This window comes from Diadema setosum, chromosome 17 (genome assembly GCF_964275005.1).
Source record: "Diadema setosum chromosome 17, eeDiaSeto1, whole genome shotgun sequence".
Lineage (NCBI taxonomy): Eukaryota > Metazoa > Echinodermata > Echinoidea > Diadematoida > Diadematidae > Diadema > Diadema setosum.
This window is the reverse complement of record NC_092701.1, coordinates 21,180,039-21,199,715: the sequence shown is the minus strand read 5'-3', so window position 1 is coordinate 21,199,715 and position 19,677 is coordinate 21,180,039. Positions and strand designations below refer to the sequence as shown.

Genomic DNA, 19,677 nt, shown 5'->3' with positions numbered 1-19,677 from the left:
CTTTTATTATGCGAAAAAAGTGAAAATATGTTGATTTTTCTTTACATTTTCTTTATACTGTTGTACTCATATGACATCACGAGCCTTACTAGTCTCCTCATCCAGCGGTTCCAACACAACAACTTTAAAAATTCATAACTTTTTCATCGATTATCCAATTTTCTTCAAACTTTCACTGATGTGTTCTACTAATATTGCTGCATTCTCTCAATCCTTATGTTTATGAAGGTGAACTTGTCCTTTGAAGTAAATCAAATGTCACATTCACGGCCATTCTTTAATATTTCACTGATCGTTTGCAGGGGACATGCAATGTTACAGACAATCCTTCCAATACCCAACTACGACAGAGACTGTCCTTCAGGCGGATTGATGTGATAGACATGGAATTCATCTTTCCTCGATTGCCACTCAATTAACTTTCACTATTTTTTTTTTTTTTTTATCCGGGCCGAACAAAAGCGGGCCGCATATTCGTTCTCAAAATATCCTGGAGACTTTTCTTTGATATGACTTCGAAAGTCTGGCAAGAGACTAAACCTGCCTGTGAAAACTCGTAACACGTGTAGTAATTGAATTTAAAGGGGAAAGCTAGTAACTGATCAGTGGGAATCAGTGGAAATGCTGAGAGATGATTGTTCCAATCCTTATGGGATTCATTCAAGAGTTCATTGTATATCTAGTGTTGTGTGAAAATGATTTGCTTCAGAACGGTCTCATATTCAAGTAATGTGCAGATTAATGCTCCGTCACTGACCAGGGACGCTAACCTGGAAGCATTAAACTGCACATTACTTGAATATGAGACCATTCTGAAGCAAATCATTTTCACACAACAATAGATATACAATGAACTCTTGAATGAATCCCATAAGGATTGGAACAATCACCTCCCAGCATTTCCACTGATTCCCACTGATCAGTTACTAGCCTTCCCCTTTAAGTTGAATAGTACACAGCCGGTACATGACAACCTAATTCTTCTACGTTTTATCGCATTATTGTTAATGCAAGATTAAGCAGTGAGTACGGATAGGGATGATGAAAATGACCAATTACTTGGTAAAATTTTAGATTATGACAATAGCTTTGAATCTCAGATTACAAATATAAAAAAGGATGGCGTCTTGAATTCATCCTCCATCAGTCATAGATTTGGAAGATACTGCAAACTCTGTCAATATATAATAGGATTCTTAATAAAAAAAGAGGAAATTTTGTGGAATTCTACATGTTTTATTTGTATCTTTGTCATTGTGTGACGTCGAGAACTGTATAGCAGTCTTCGATGGGAACTTTAGGAATTTATTACTGTTGTCCGATTTTCTCAGACTTCGATGATGTGTTCCATTAATATGGCTTCATTCACTCAATCCATGAATACTTGCAAAGGATTAAGTGCACTGGTGACCTCTAAGTACGTTTCATGTTCTTATCGTCAGGAATTGTAAAAATTTAAAAGATGGTTTAATTTCATTTCATTTATTCATGAAGTTTCCTACAGAATCATGCAGTGTTAAATTTACGACATCCATCCATGACAATGTAAAGTAACACATACATTATAAGTTCAGTAATAATACATAATGATATAGTTGATGCCGCTTGTTCACTTACGGCAATTCTAATTCTTCTTGGCCCAGTAACTATGTTTTTTCTTTGTGCACGGCACAGAAGTATCAATGAAAATATATATCTGTCACAAACATATCCGCTCGTTTGTTGCCACTACATGTAACTCATAACATAATCGCGCCACCGTTGTACATTCATAGCTCTGACGTGCGTGTGGTATTCATCACTAGCTACGTTTTCTGCCACTCTGTTCTGTCAAAGTTTCACACTTCTGAATGCAGATTCATCGCGCTAACTCAGCTGTATCTCCTGGTGTAAAACATCTGAGACAAACGGTGATTTATAAAGGCGTTTGAAAATTGTATTTTGGACTGTTCAATAGTTACGGACGGTATTGTACCAACGACAGAGTAGCAATCATTAATTTTGTTATATAAAAATGGTGACATGAGTCTAAAATCTGTGGCAGCAATTTTTATAACCTTTCCAGGCCATCACCAGCTCGAAGCTAACTGTACCACACACACACACACACACACACACACACACGCACACACACACACACACACAAACAATGGTAAGGCATATAAACGCAGACGAGAGGTATAGGCATAACTAACGTAAAGTTGAACCTTTAAAATAACAAAAACAAAAACAAAACAAAAACAAAAAACCCATCAAAAACAACAAAAACTTGGTCACGTGATAGCTCTCAGTCGATCTTTGCTTACATGTTTATATTACATTATAACACCATGTCGCCAGTGTTTTAGACATTAGTGGGCAAACTGATACGGCGAAATCCAAATAATGTATGAAGATTTGTGGGTTGTGTACATGCGTGTGTGTGTGTGTATGTGTGTGTGCGTGTGTGTGTGCTTTCTTGTGCGTATGTGTGCGTACAGCTCCTGCACCTAGTCCAACGTATGCTGGTACCCGTGTGTTGTCCGCCTTTCTTGGACCAGCAAATATTTGGGGGAAAAAGTTCAAAAATATAAGAAGACACCGAAGGCCAACGAAGAAAAGAGGAGAACCTACCATTTTGTTGCCGCGTTCTCGGTGGACAGAGCCTTACTGCGCCCAGAATGTCTTCCAAGACAGTCACAGAGGTCTACGGAAAGCGACTGCTCTCCAAAGAGCTTTCCCAGCACGTCGGCGAGCTGCGCTGTGCCAGCGTGTCGGCTCAGACGGACTGGGACAGTCTCATTCAGGACCACCCATGGCTCTGCAACGAGGTAGGGTTGCTATTTTCCGTTCATACATCTCCAGAAATACCCAAAATTCTTGAACAGCAGCTACTCGGATGCAAATTTTGACTTAGGTTTTGGATATTTTTCTTTTCTTTAGCTGTAGTTAAGAACCCCTTTTTTCTGTTCCGTCATACAGTGGAACCGTTCTTTTATTAGAGCGTTTGAGTCCGTTAATTTGAACGACAGGGAACGCTTATTATTATACGCCTGTAACTTCTCTGAAACAGCCGTATTATATAGCCGGTTTCTATCAAGTTTTCTACTGTCTCTGCAGTATAATATCCTACCTTCTTATTACATAACAGTTGGATCCAAAATATATGTTAAATAGTATATGAAGGGCGTTGTTCAAGCAGTCAATGTATCGATAATGAGTTGTATCATTTGAAAGGAGAAAACAAATCGGAATTGCAATAAAACAGGAATATGCGTCTCTTTCAGCTAAGCAAAGAAGTGACCTACGTTTTAACCGCATATCATAATATTCCCTGGCTGTTTCTTTTCATTCTCTATCATTTTAAAGAAGGTAGGATCACGTTACATTAAAAAAAAAAGAAAAAAAAAAGATGTACAGGGCTTTCCAACGAGATTTAGCGCTGTCGAATTTAACCCGCCTCGTATTGCCATGAAAAAGGAAGCAATGAAATGTAATGACCCTTCGAAATTGCTATTCCTATAACCAATATGTTCAAATATGGAGCTTTAGTATCCAATCTCGTGCGTGTTTTTACCAAAGCAATATCATAGATAGGGTTTGCCGTATGAATGATATCAACGATAACTGCAAAGGGATATTTGTATCTGAAACAGTCCATTAGGTGAATGACAATTGCACGTACAGTTGTATTGCTCAATAAGAATCACTAGCAAAGGACAGGTACAACAATAAATATAGCATACCGGCCATGACCTTAAATACCTGGAGAAAATCCGACATCAAATGCCTAAAAAAAAAATGATTACATATCAGTGATTTTCTTGATGCGGTCAAATTAAAGGGGAACGAACCCTAAATATATGTCAAATATAATCATTGAATTCAGAGGATGCAGCAATGTTTAAGTAGACCACATCAGCAAAGTTTGTGGAAAGTCGGACAGATTTTAAGGTTTTGGTGCAGCCATCGCCAGATGAGAAGAATACAACTCTTTGTGACGTCACGTATGGAAAGCGAGATGTAAAAAAAAAAATATTAAGAAAATTGGACATATTTTCACTTTTCTATAGCATATAATGACTTACCCCAAAAGGAAGTTAGTTATCCATCGTGTATCAAATAATCTTTCAATTGGCAGTTAACTATATAGGAACAAGCGTCTTTGGAATTGTTTATAACTAGATGATTAGGAATTCCAAAATAATGGACCTGTGTAAACTTCAATTCATTGCATGTATAGGGCTCTTAATCTAGGTACATGAAAAGATGATGATCATCTTGTGGGGTAATAAATGTAATTTCTACCAAAGAAAATAGATAATGCTGCTAGAAGCTCTTGTTTTTGTTATAGAATAAACGTAAGAGTTCCGATATGGTTTTAGGGTCTGCTACAAATCTATGAAAAAACTCAGTGCACGAGCACTTGTCGTTGCTTGTGTTATATTGTCCTACATTTAAACATCATCCAACAGTATCCATATCTCTTTTTCCAAAGAAATGACCTGCAAGCAATGATTTGGTGCCCTGTTACTGAACTTTAATACGACGACAATTGATCTAAGACATAATATTATGCGATTCATCGGTGGTATATACTGGGCACCAGTAACTTCATGTCTTCTATTCAACAATGTGTCTAGACTGTAAAGTCGCTCCGTAAAAAACCCTAAACAAGGAATGAGAAATATATGGTGGGAATGAGGTAACTGACGTCATGTAAGGTCTGCTAGTATATGTGAATGCGCGTGTGTGTGTTAAGTTCTGAATGACAACTTGTGAATTATACATTTCTGGTCAGTTTCCATTTGTTTTTCGTTTATTACATATTTAAAGCTGCATCACCTTGGTGATCTCTCTCCCAAGGTGATTTACATCCTTCACACACTCGTACACACACGCACACACACACACACACACACACACACACACACACACACACAAACATACACACACTACAGTAGCTTCTGACCACACGAGCATTATGAATTAAGAGTTTCTAGGACAAACATACTACTGTAGATCTTCTACAGCTCAGTCGGTAGGGCACCGGTCTAGCACGCAGGTCTCGGGTTCGAATCCCTTAAAGGAATCCTCTTTTCTTTGCTCTATTTTTCACTTAAAGAAGTGAGAAAGTATGGATTACAAGTATACAATAGATCATGAAAAAAGGATTAATTACAAGGTTTCTCGTTCGAGTCCAGGGCTGCATTGAGGAATCCCTCAAGAGGCACTTAGAGGGAAATTTTTATTGAGATAAATATTTAATACACGTGGATTTAGCGAATGCAAATATGCAGTCAATTGCCAATTTGGTAATTCAATGTAAATTTTGTTAATAGAATTAATGTACGCATTTATTTTCTTTCTTCCAATCATATACACTGTAATCCATATACATTGATGTTTTCTGTAATATTACTGAAAAAAAGTTGATATATGTGTATGCAGTAATGTTGAAGACAATAAAATCAAATAATCAAACAAATATGTATATACTAATATACGGTATAGAACTACACAAATGTGAAATTTGAGAAAAATGGATAATCCGTTTTATTAAAAGTTATGAAGTCTTACGACTTGGCTAAATCCATGTGGATAAGAAAATTATACACCATCCGTGATGCTAAACAAATGAAATATAAGGAGATATTCCACACTGTATAATGTCTATCTTTTTTAATACGCATGCCTCTGACTTGTTACTAACATTTTATGTTAAGGATACAATTATTTTCCCTGCCTTCTGAAAGAGGTAAGTTAAGATTGGTTCTTTTCTTACTACGCTAAAAATGAAAACATGTTAAATTCGATGACGGCACTTTGATTTAAAAAAAAAAACCTCTGAATAATCATAACTTCAAAAAACAGACATAAAAAGACAGATTTTCCTCAATCTTTACTGATATGTACAACTAATATTTGTGCAATCATTGAACCCGCGCATAATATTTGGGGTATATTCCCCATTAAATCGTTCATCTTGTGCTAGCTTGTAATACAGGCACTCAGGATTTATATTTGTCAGAACGTAAAACTTTAACAAGTTGGTTCAAATCCACTGAATATCTTGTTGACTCAATGTTGAGCATCCCACATCGTGTACATGGTCATTTTCAAGTTAGAACCTATGTCTTTTTCTAATCATTTGTTTTTCAACTAGAGGAATTTACCACGGAATTGTGCAGACGTTTATAAAAAAACTTAGACTCCGCAGTAGGAAAAAAAAAGGGGGGGGGGGTCAAAGAAAATAAGAAGAATGCAAAGAAACTATATGCCCTTGTATATGCTTGTAGTATAGCCCTATTTGCGAAAGACAAAACATATCGATTTAGACCGGTCCAATCAGCTCTGAAGATTTTTTTTTTTTATTTCATTTTTTTTAATATTTCTCATGGAAATGTCAAAAAAAATATATGATACCAAAATTTCAAAATACAGAATAGGTGACACTTTACCTGGATGTACATCTGTCTCAGTAAACACAAAGGTATGTTTAAAGTAGTATTCGACTATCATGCACAAAGTACAGGAAATATGATAGGGGGGGGGGGACTACATAAAATAAAGCTTGTTTAGTCGTAGGTCCCAGGATCGTACGTTTTATTGCACCGTATCATATTAATACCACATCTTTAACGAATATGCCTGGTATTTGATGCAGAAATTGAACACGTTTTAGATGTAGTTTCACCGTATTTATTCAAATGTCATTACATCGGTCTATACCGTAGCGCAAATATAAAGGAATATGGCAACTGCTCACATTTGGAATCAATGGTAATATATCACTGAAGAAGTTAAGTGGGCTGCTGTAAATCATTTCCATTCAATTTAACTCGAATCTTAATTTCACTTTTCGTTTAAAACATAATAATACACATCAATATCGGTTCACCAGTCTGTGCAGAGTATATCTGCATGAGGTATTGGTGTCACCAACTCGCAGCTCCCCCATTGGTTTGTGCACAGGGATTAACGTCATGCAAGTTCAGGTCAGGATTTAGCAACGACAACCGCGTGAACAAGTTATTAATAATATCATCAGATTGCTAGGTTGTGGCAGCGCGTTTCGAGAGAGACGCGGAATAGCATAGAAGAGTATCGAGTGAAGACATAATGCAATATGTACATTGTTTCAAATATGACATAATCATCAGTGGGAGACTAGGTCTTGCAAGGCGAATACACCATCTCCTTATCTATTTCTTTCTTCAATTTAATTAAATTCTATATTTAATTTAATTCAATTTAATTTAATTTAATTTAATTTAACTCAATTCACCTCACTTCACTTCAATTCAATTCGATTTAATTTAATTCAGTTCAATTCAATTTTTCATTTTACCATCAATAAGAGGATATAATATACATGATACATGTCCTGATGTTATTGTGTGTTAATGGTCTTTTTGTACGCATAGCACCAGATGAGTGCGCTTAGAAACACCAATATACAGCGCCAAATGAATGCAATTATTGTTACTATCATTATTTACATGAGTGATTGATAATGATATCGCTGTCTTATGAACAGATGATATGCTTTATTGATAATGATAATGATTATACAGAGTAATGAAATGATCAAAATATGTATTCAAAATGAGGTCTCGAAGCGGTTCACAGTTCAAGATAAAACCCATAACGATTCATAAGAGGAAAAGCACATTCAAGTCAATAGAAATTTAGAATAACTCATAAGTTGGATAATCAACGATACTGTTTTTCAAAAAGGTGCATTTTTGTCCTGTTTGAATGTGGAAATGTGGTCTGAGTCCGGGTAGGGTATGGGTAGGAGATTGCTTTGGAGGGGGGGGGGGGGGGGGAGACACAACATTGCTTCATAATTCCAAAACATATTGCAGATTCGCTTGTGATGACACCTTATGGACTTTGCTTGTTCGTTGATCTCACCGTTGGCCAACGTAAACACGAAGTGGAATTGCATTTGAAATCGACATGATTTCAATTGTCTTGGAGAAAGCAAAGGGATGCAGAACAATCCCGAAGCAGACAGCATGAAGTCCCTTATATGATTTGCAAAGTTATTCATTCCCGGTATTCATTGCGCCCCAGCATAAGACGTATAGAAACGAACTATTTGGCGTGTCTGTTCCTAGTGAATACACTGTTCACCCCCCCCCCCAAATCGAATTTGCCTACATCGGCGGGCCCTTGCTATGCACAGTAGGGCTCGCAAGCTCCTGCCAATTTTCTGCGGTTGTTTATATAGTAGGCTTTCCTTCAGAAGTATTTCCAGCATTTGGAACTCTATGTATATGTATACGTATACGTACATGTATATGTATATGTATATGTATATGTACGTATATGTATATGTATATGTATATGTATATGTATACATATGTATATATATATATATGTATATACATGTATATGTATAATGTATAATGTATATGTATAATGTATATGTATATGCATATGCATAATACACATGTACATAATTATGTATATGAATATGTGTAATGTATATTCATATTTATATGTATGTATGCATATCTATATGTATATTATATTACAAAAGGACGGACCATGTATTTCTTGCTCTTTGTATGGAAGGAATGGGATGTGAACGATTCCGGGCCAGGGGTGAACAGCAAAACAAAACAAAAAGACATAAAAGAAACCCAATTAACAACAACAACAACAACAAACTTCTGTAAGTGCTCTGACCATTGTGATGTCAAAATCTCCATGGGGGACTGTCGCACCATTAAAATGAAACGAATTCTTTGCAGGCACTGGTGATCAAACCTGACCAGGGACTGAAAAGGAGGGGGAAGCTGGGCCTACTGAAGCTGAACACACACCTCGACTCGGCCCGGAAATGGATGGATCATAAAATAGACGAAGAAATACTGGTAGGATGTGCAATATCAAGACTCTCTGTTTTTATTTTTTTTCTCTCCTCTCGTCAGGAAAACTGTTGACATGTTTATCCAAGAACCCACCACAGTCTATATCGTACCATTCACCGCCCTGATCGTATGTATCCTAAAGCACTCGATATAGTGTGCATGGTACCCAGTTTGAGCGGTTATACATTATAATGTTACATGCATTAGAAAACACCTGCTTGGTTCTGTACAAATCAATTCATGATACTGCGATGCCTGTTTGAATCTTTCCAAAGTGTGCAATCGCATTATGACTGTATTATTTGTATACATGCGGCTTTCGAGTGACCTTATGAGATATTGCATGTATGGTGCTAATTTTGCTTTCACAAGGCTTGAATGAATTCACTTGAGTGTGAGAAGCTCTCAGCCACAATATTTATGTTTATTTGGAGAATGCAGGCTAATTGATGATTAAAAACCAAGGTTCTACTTCAATTTCAACAATGCTAACAGCATTCATATGTACAGAATAGAGGGATGACGATCGCGCTCCAAATCTCGAAGTTTTTATCAAAAATCATGGACAAAAATAGCCCGATAGTTGCCGATCGATAAATCGATAAATCTATTACTCTTGCCCCTCAGTGGTTTGTTGCGCACGCTGTTATGTGATGTGCTCTTTGAATGATGGGATATCAAATCTCAAGCTTATTAATTTGGTTAAGCGTATTGTATAACCGTCACCGTGTGGCAAATAAGCGTGTTAATTCAGGAATAAGCGCAAGATTCTTTGGGTTTAGTTAGCATTTGTGGGGTTCTTGTGTCCACACGTGCAAAAAATTCGAGTTGCTAATCTCGCTAATTTGTGGAGTTTTTGAGTCCACACATGCAAAAAAAAAATCGATTTGCTAATCTCGCTAATTTGTGGGGTTTTTGTGTCCACACGTGCATTAAACTCGAGCTTGTGATCGCGATGCAAATTTCGAAATATGTAATTTGTGTACGTGTGAATCGCCCGATTAACAGCTACGAGAGACAACGACAATAACAACCACAATTGTGTACATTTCAGACGAAGCAAAATGTTTCTGCAACACAAACTAGCTTTGTTTACCTCGAACATCAGTCGTTTCTAAACATTATTATCACAAGGATGGTGCAAACATTTCAATATGAGAATGAAATGTTTCGTTTTCTCAGAAAAAAAAAAATTATAGCAATTTTGTAACTAACCTCTGGCCTACTCTGGTCTATATCCTTTCGGCGTTGTTTAGGTTGATGGCGTCCCAGGTCGTCTGCGCCAATTCATCATCGAACCGTTTGTGAAACACGACGCCCTAGATGAGTACTTTCTCTCTATTTACTCCGAAATGGATCACGACGTCGTCCTGTTTCACCACGATGGCGGCATCGACGTCGGGAACGTGGAAGAGAAGGTATTTGTTCGCAACGTCGTTAAACAAACCCATGGCTGTCCAATGACAAATTAAGTTAGATCCTATCCCCAGAAAACAAGAGTAAATGGTCATAAATGTTCCTAGTTATGAGTGCTAAGGCCCCGGTCACATTACAAGAGAAGAGCGGTTCGTCACCGACTGTTAGCTTTACGCCCTCTTAATCACTTGTCGATTGTTGGTTGTTGAGGCTTGATAAAAAGTTTTCCCCCTATAAATAGGCAAATGGTTGGGAACAAAGTTTCGATACTTCGTCTAAACATTCCTTTTATCTGTACTCTTTAGTAATATTCAAATGGTTGTCATAATCAGCAAACCAGTCGGTGAAAAATAACTCGTGGTCTTCATTAAAGTCGCCGAAAAGATCATTTGCCAATCTTGGCGTGCGAGCACAAGTTGATCTATAAAATCATGTCTGAAGTCGATGGTTTTTGGTTGTCTGATTCATGAGAAAATCGACAACTGTGATGTGTTTACACCCAAAGACACCATAAAATCTTGTCGACATACTGGCTTGGTTTCTGTATAGGAAAAACGGAGTTGGCCTATGTAATGTTGTGGTCTATGTAATAGTCTTGCACTGGGACCGCTTCACCATCACTTCTCAAATTTCTCCCTCACTGCCAATGTTTTCATTCAAGAATTCATTATTATTAAGAATTCTATATGGGATTTTTACTTTTCACTCTCATGTTACATTTGACTACAACATCTCACACAGGCTCTGAAGCTTTACGTCGGGTTGAACGAGGAGATAAACGAGATAACGATTCAAAAGGCCTTACTGAAGAAAGTCCCCGCCAAGAAGAGCAGGTAAAAAAATAGGTGTACCCTGTGATTCTCTTTATCGAAGTGTATGTGTGTATATGTGTGTGTATGTATATATATATATATATATATATATATATATATATATATATATATATATATATATATATATATACATATATATATATATATATATATGTATATATATATACATATATATATATATATATATATATATATATATATATATATGTGTGTGTGTGTGTGTGTGTGTGTGTGAGGGTGTGTGTGTGTGAGGGTGTGTGTGGGTGAGGGTGTGTGTATGTGAGTGTGCATGTATACGAGTGCACTTGGTTCAGAACTAACTTCAAGTTTTTCACTTGTTTGGTGAGATCACATAAAATCTCTTATTAAATGTGAAAGAGCATGTAATTCCAAAAGGGATTCAATGTTTCTTTGATGAAAATTGGTTTTGAAATGACAGAGATATCCAAAAAGAGCAATCCGAATAAAAGGTGGGACCCACCTTTTATTACGATTACTTTGTTTTACTTTGTTTTTTGATATTTCTGCTATTCCAAACCTGATTTCCATCAAATAAACTTTGAATTTCTGTTAGAATGGTATGCTCTGTGGTATTTCATAAGTGGTTTCTTGGTATATCTCGCAAAAAGATACCAGATGCCCAATCCTAATCTCCACCAATACTATACCATCCCCTTAACATCTTCTACTGTTCTATTTTGTCAGTATAATTGGATGCTCAGAAAATGGTTGTCACTCCTGTACTATATATCGTATGCATGCTTTGAGCTCTTTTATGGGAGTTACTATACTTACCGTGTACGTATGCAGTGAGCGACCAACTGCCATGCGATTAGTTACTCACCGTCCAGTAGAGGTAATGAACCACTGGCCAAAAAATTGACCAATCAAATACACTCATCGTTGTAATTTAGTGTACTCTGTATAGGTTGCAGCTATCGACGCAGGATGTATAGATATGACAGAGTACCTACCATCATTTCGTTTGAATTTCCTTGTTGTAAAATTCACGGACAATTAACCAAATCTCACGCTGTCGTTGTTACCAAACCCGTTTATTTTTTTCCTGGTATGTTGTTCACATCAGATAACGTCAATGATATCGCAATGATAACTGTAGGTTGAATGCTGCCACACACTTTCATTTCAAATTGTTGCTGGTCTTTTTGTGTGTGGTATTGCTACCAGTATACTGTTCTTTTAAAGCGTCTAATGTTTTCGATACAAATATCATTACTGCATACAAACTATCGCGTATATGAAGAACTCAGGTTATAGGGTCTGAAGTTAACAGTCGTTGATCTGTAAAGTATCGACGTCTTTAATACCATCTGTCCTTATGTTATAAATGCTTGTTGCGATGTATTTGAATCTCTTGCGTTTGAAATACAATCTCTTTCTAAATCGTTCTCGGTCCATTCCCGTTGGGAAGGGATCAATATGTTGTTAATCATCAGTAGCCAATAGATGTCTTTGCAACGTCAACTCTTGTCAGCTTGTCATTCTTTCTGACACGGTTTCAGGCGAACTTTTGTGAAAATATGAGCAAAGACCTGCCCCAAACATGCATTACAACCATTAAGATGACATTGCAACGCTTTTATCTTTCAGTAAACTGGCGAGTTTTATTGTGGATCTTGTCAAGCTGTACCAAGAAATGCATTTCGTTCTTCTAGAAATCAACCCACTGGGTAAGGCTTTGCCTGTCTATTAACCCGCTCGCACTGTTTGATACGAATGTCAAACGGAAACTATAACTGACGTCATGCTATTTTAATGATGGAATGTAGTCATTAGCATTCGACTATGTTCACTGAAATGGGATATGATCACATCAGAATACTTCGCGTTGTTATGAAATCCTGAAATGTGCAAATCAGTGTCAAACCTGATTTGGTCTGTGAAAAGTGAAATAATTGACATTACGTTTTGGAAATACATAATAGAAAGCGAGGAGTAGTTGACTATGATAGTTGAATGTGAAATCTATGCATTGTGCTGAAACATGACACCAATTCATGTGTCACCTTGATGTTATGAAAACGTGTATTTTTGCATAAAAACGTGAACGTAGACGCATTGAATGAAATATATGACTTTATGAAAATGTTTCCATTAATAATAAGACAGTTGAGAAGTGCTAGCTAAATACGTGATTCCTTTGAAACTAACAGGCTTTAAAATAAATGTATAGGAACTGAATAACTCGTGTTCACGTGCCAGTTGAACATGCTATTAGAGGACCACACGATACCCCACTCTATCACGACACAGAAAGTCGTTGCCATGTGTTTGCGATCCCTGTACTTTTATGATTGGGCATCAATCTATCTCTTCCAGTTGTCCTAGACCAGATCTATCCTTTGGATTTGGCGGCCATGCTGGATACCAAGGCCACGCCCATGTGCAAAGAAAGATGGGGGAAGGTGGAATTCCCCTTGCCGTTCTGTCGGTTACCAACAAAAGAGGTAAGAACGTGCGCCCTGGATGGAGGAAGCTTGAAAGAAAAAAAGCTAGAATGGTCCTATTTGCAATACTGAGTGAAAACGAAAGCAACTGCGAAGGTAGACTTGAAGTAATACTTATGGTGATAATGACGGCACGTGGTAGGGCAGGAATCCTAGTAAGAGAGATTATCGTGAGTAATTGTCAGTGGCTATGGTGATGACGTTGGAATTGAAATTATTTTGAAATCATGCAAATCTGTACACTTTCTGCAAGCAAAATAGACATCACTCGACTCATTCAATTCATCATTATAATGTGTGCGTGTGTGTGTGTGCGTGCGTGTTTATGTGTGTTGTTTGTGGGTGTGTACTTCTGCGCGTGCATGCGTGCGTGTGTATATAAAATAATGATTGTGTGGAACATTGCCTCATTGTATCTATTATTATGGCAAAAGTTCGTGGCACGTGGAAAATATGGGGATCATCTCACCAGCTCGTCACCCACGAGTCATTCAGCCCACGAGCTAAACACCGAGTAAAACGGGCCCACAAGCTTGACACTAAGTAAAAAAAAAAAACGAAAAAAAAAACCGAAAAAAAAAACACAAACAAACAAACCATACCCGTAAGCTAGACATTGGGCAAATAGACGGCCCATGTGCTTTACACATGACAAATGGTTAATGTCAAAGAGTATGGGGGGGGGGGGGAGGGGGAGGTCAACGAGCTCGACACTACATACATTAAGCCTCATGATGTAATGCTGAACTTGTGGGCCTTATCTGCCCGGTCTATAAGCAGGTAGTGATGGTAGAATATCAACCCATCTAATATAGTAAATATATTTCTTAGCAGGGTAACGTATGTGTACTGGAGTGTTTTTACATGTATTTGAACATAATGGTGGAACCCCTGGGCCAGTCAGCAAAGCTTGACAAATTTGCTAAAATTGAGTCACCACGGGAAGCCAATTGAGCAACATGAATCTACAATGGTGTGGAGATATCATTGGTGTTGTGCTCTTCGCGCAGATAAAATATCTTAGCATCATTCGGGTGGTTTTGATTGCATTGGCTCGATTGGCTTGATTTAATCTCTATATGGCACTCCTTTACAATGGCATCAATATTCAGCAATTTGATAACATTGTTCATGCAAATATGGCATTGCACAGTATGATTACCTTGTGCAATTAAAAAAATAATTACAATCAATTGCAATTGCATAAATTTTCAATAACTTCAGCATAATATCGTATATACAATTTCATAACATCGTATACAAACGAGGCGTTACACAATACGATTATCTTGTACAACTTCAAAAAGAAAATCGTTACATATATAATCTGTATCCCGAAGTTACATCATAAAGAACAAGCACAAAGCTTGACTGGTAGGTAAACCGATAATGCATATCATTGATGCAATAAAACAAGGAGGTCTGATGTAATGCTCGTGGAAGAGAGGGTGAAAAGAAAGAAAGAAAGAAAGAAAGAAAAAAGAAAGAAAGAAGGGGGGTGATAGACGCCTCCCGATACTAGTCTTACCAGATCCGTTCGTTCTAAGCATCAGTTTTAAACTTAATCATCGTCCTGCGTTCACAAGATGGGAACACTTATGTAGGCAAATATTGTTGCGCTGAGGATTGGGTGAGAATTCGCTCAGAATGTGTAGTGCTCGTATGTATGTGTGTAAGCGTATCCGTATTTGCTTGTTTTTTTTTTATGAAGACATTTTAAGAAAAATCATTATCACAATATCCTTTCTTGGCAGGAACGGTACATCTCAAAGCTAGAGGTTGGCACGCCAGCGAGTATCAAATTAACACTCCTGAACAGAAAAGCCCGAATCTGGTCTATCATTAGTGGGGGTGGCATTTCGCTCCTCTTTGGGTAAGCATTTTCTTTTTCGCATTGTACAGACTAAATTCCTAAACTACCTTAATAACACTTGTTCAAGTTCAAGTTCAAGTTTATTCTATTTTTTCTCGATGTCAACATAATAACATTTATGTAATGTAAATATAATGTACAAGGAAGTAAATAACTATCAGTCAACATTTAGTAATAAATAGAAAATTGGTTACGTTATACTTTTGATGGGGAATGCCTTTACCTGCAATATGACTGTTAGGCATGTCACGATTTGGTTGTGTAATAAAATTTTAAACCAACCAGTGCAAGACAATATGTTTATTAGCTGGTTAACGTTCTCTAAAATACATTGCAGAGTCGAATTACAGTGCTCTTTCAAAACATATCTCCAGGACAAATACACTAGATTATTATGGCATGTATATAGGCCTGATAGATATTTCTGTTCTGTTTTTAGTACTGTACTTTTCATCACTTTACTGCATGTAAACAATCCTCTATCCTTTTGTTCTGCAGCTGCTCGAATGCCTATTTTGATTCCCCCTTTTCATTTTAAGCTTCGATTTGTGTCTTTGCAACACGTTTAAATTAAAACTTGATGATTTATTCATTCATTTTGACAGATCAAACAACATGATCGTATTGTTATTAGGGCTATAGGAACCCTTTTCACTTTTTCAATTTTTTATCAAAGAAGAGTCGAAATACTGCAGAGAAGCTAGGCAACAACAAATAAACAAACAAACAACAACAACAAACAAACAAACAAATAAAACAAAAACAAAACAATGAAATGACCTACATGTATTTGAAAATACTATCTTCTTATGAAGTGATACCGCCAGGCACCTTGGTTGTGCGGAGGAAATCGGCTGCTACGCCCAGTTCTCCGGACCGGTGAACGCTGACCAAATGTACGGCTTTACCAAGACGGTGATTGACCTTATGCTGGAAGAGCCACACCCAGATGGCAAGGTTCTTATCGGCGGCAGCCAGGCCATTGACGTCACAACCTTATTAGCCAATCGGACAGGACCTGGAGAGGTAAGGATCTCCTGATCAATGAATCTCTATCAAATCGATTTGTTTGTTTGTTTGTTTCATTTTTAAATCGGAGAAGATGGCTGGATAGCCCATAATTATTCTCAGTTGCTCTGGCTGAGTCTTCCATGGGGTCCAGTTGGATGTAAGGTATAATTCATCTGGTTATGCACACTGCTCTTTGTGATGAGTGAATGAAGAGGGATCTTTTACGTGCATGATTTGTGAATCTCTCCCACACGGGACCCCCATTTTAATGTCCTGGCGGAGGGCCAGAGTGTTATGACTCTTATACTACAAGGAGGAAGGCACGCCATGATAACGCACAACATTACTAACTTAGACTCGGGAATCGAACTCGGGTCCTTTAGATCTGGACCCCTTTTCATAAAAGATGTTAGGATGGCAACTCTTGCTGGAATGGCAACTTCCAATAGCAACAGCCAAACAGGAAGCTGGATTCTTGTCGTTGTCATGACAATTGCCATTCCAGCAAGAGTTGTTATCATATTACATCATATCAACGGGGCCCAGAAGACAGACGCGCTATATTGACTGAGGCATATCACCGCCAATCAGGACATCAATCCATATAAAAACAGAAATTTGGCCTTTACTGACAAAATAGTATAACACCAAGGTTTTTTAAAAAGAAATATCGTTATTATACAACTCCACAGTGAAGGTCATACAAAATGCAAATGAATACGCAACGTATAACGCTATATGCCCAGATATAATGTCAACAAAAACGGCATGATTGAATATGTATACAAAAATAGAGCAAATATTGATGGAAGAAGGTAGAGAAACGATGGGAGCACAGCAACATTAATAATCAAAACTTCCGATTACGAGAGTATTCGAAAAAAAGTGAAACTTTCCGTGCAAGCAAATACCTGCAGAAATCATAAAAAGGAAGTATCTTTTTTTTTTCTCGTTAGCTGCTGATGAAAAACATGAAAACGAACATTTTCACTTCAATGCAATTATTATTTTTTTATTATTTTTCGTTAATGAAAGGAAATACATGATACAAGGTGATATATTTGATTAAAATTGTAAACAATCTACAAGGTGACACTAGGCTAAACAATCTTCGAAGGACAAATCAGTAATATAACACAAAAATATGATTTTACGAGGGAAATCAGAGCAAAAAAAAAAATACCTTGCTATTGAAACCAAAATAAAAAGGAAAAATGAAAGGAAAATAATGTTTATGTCGATGGAAAATTAGTGTTCAACAAAAATACAAAGTTTATAGGACGTGGACCACTTGAAAAAAACACACAACAACAACAGTATATCAATTATAACATGTTTATGCTAAGTTGATCTATGTAGGCCTACCATTGTATCATGTGATCGTTGATTATTCGATGCACTGTTATCAGCACTTGTTTTGAAATACAAACGTAATAAAATGTCAATGTAACATAATGCTACAGCACAGAAACTTTCACGGATTCTGGGCCAAGGTCGACATTGCGTGGGCTAATAGCAATATTACAACAGCTCAATCTTTGAACTCCTTCAAGAATAGATTAAAATTGTTTGTATTGAAATCTTATAACATCCAACCGAGTTATGGTCGTTTTACCATCTCAGTCAAGTCATCATTTCTTTGAACATCAAAAAAAAAATTATGTTTTTTTTTTTATTTTTTTTTTTAAACACAAGTGCTCCTTACATGTTCATGTTATTGTTCCGTATATACCAATGTGTCTATTCTCTCCTTCTCCTGCATTCATACCGGTATAATTACGGTTTTTTTTTTTTTTTTTTTTGCATTATATTCAATCCAGGTTGTATTTTATCACTACTTTTACATCATGGAATCCAGTTTGCTTGCGTCCACGATGGCACGTGCTGTAGTTCTTTTTTTTTCGTTTTCCCTTCCTAATTGTTTTGATTTCATGTCAGTTGACATTGGTTCGTTTTATATTGTCTTGTGTATTTTCTGAGGGTCCCATATTGTACAAGCTTTGCTTCTTAGTGGGACCCTCCATTTCCACCCCCATCCTTAGTTAACTTGTAATATACGCTTTATGTATATATCAACAAATATATAATGAGTGTTTTTTTTTTTCATCTGCTACTCATTTTCATATGTACTTTGTTAAATCACATTCTGCAATTATTACAAATATCCTGTGCATATACATTGTATATAATTTCTTTGTTTATTTGATGGAAATGAAAGTAAATTTGAATCTTGAATCTTGGGTTCCTTATCTGCTGATTAACCTAGGAGAATAATAAACTTACAACGCAAAAAAGAGGGAGCACTATTAAATTTGAAAACGTCCACGGACGCGTTGTTTATTTTAACTTCATTACTGAAAATGATAGATCGCAAAGGACTTTGGAAACGGGATGGAAAACACACTCTTAAAACATCCGAGTCAGAACTGACCCGGAACTGGGTCCGTTGGGGTCACACACCGTTCTGGGTCAAAAATGACTTGGAATTTGTCATGAAGACCCCGAATGGGGTCACCCTGACCCAATTCATGACTCTGAATGGGTCACATCTGACCCCATTCCTTGTCATTTCTGACCCGGAACGGTGTGTGACCTCAACGGACCCAGTTCCGGGTCAGTTCTAACTCGGATGTTTTAAGAGTGCAGTTTTTTCAAGATGAAATCCCTGGACCGCTGCAGGCAGCAAATATATGACAGAAAATGCAGGTTAGAAGGTTGATTTATTCTGACTGCAAAAATACCGCTCAATGAGGAAATGAATTTGTTATTATTATTATTATTATGATAATAATGAAAATAATAATGAAAATAATAATAATAATAATAATTATTATTATTATTATTAATATTATTATTATTATTATTGTTATTATTATTATTATTATTATTATTATTATTATTATTATTATTATTATTATTATTATTATTATTATTATTGTTTTAATTATTATTATTATCATCATCATCATCATCATCATCATCATCTTTGGTTCCACGGTTGTGTATGAAATACAAAATGTCGATTATCTGTCTCCATGCTTTCTCCTCACCCATACAGGGACTAATGAGGGCGCTCTTGGAAAATAGACAACGGCTAATTGAAAACAAAGTGTCTCTCTACATCAGAACAACCGTGGGCCTTGTGGGCGCCTTCAACGAAAGACTTCCTTCCTCGTTGCAAGACTTAGGTGAGTCCTAAATGTTCATGGGAG

At 36.8% G+C, this 19,677-nt stretch overlaps 1 protein-coding gene across 1 annotated transcript in view; it reads left to right on the top strand.

Moving 5' to 3' along the window:
* The first annotated feature begins 2,660 nt into the window (after window positions 1-2,660).
* The window catches only part of LOC140241003 (ATP-citrate synthase-like), a 32,918-nt gene continuing 15,901 nt past the window's right edge, over window positions 2,661-19,677 (top strand). Inside the window, exons 1-9 of the mRNA XM_072320779.1 lie at window positions 2,661-2,810; window positions 8,745-8,867; window positions 10,121-10,282; window positions 11,022-11,113; window positions 12,725-12,804; window positions 13,454-13,581; window positions 15,336-15,454; window positions 16,270-16,480; window positions 19,524-19,653. Of these exons, the coding sequence (XP_072176880.1) occupies window positions 2,661-2,810; window positions 8,745-8,867; window positions 10,121-10,282; window positions 11,022-11,113; window positions 12,725-12,804; window positions 13,454-13,581; window positions 15,336-15,454; window positions 16,270-16,480; window positions 19,524-19,653 (1,195 nt within the window). The remainder of the gene's footprint in view (window positions 2,811-8,744; window positions 8,868-10,120; window positions 10,283-11,021; window positions 11,114-12,724; window positions 12,805-13,453; window positions 13,582-15,335; window positions 15,455-16,269; window positions 16,481-19,523; window positions 19,654-19,677) is intronic.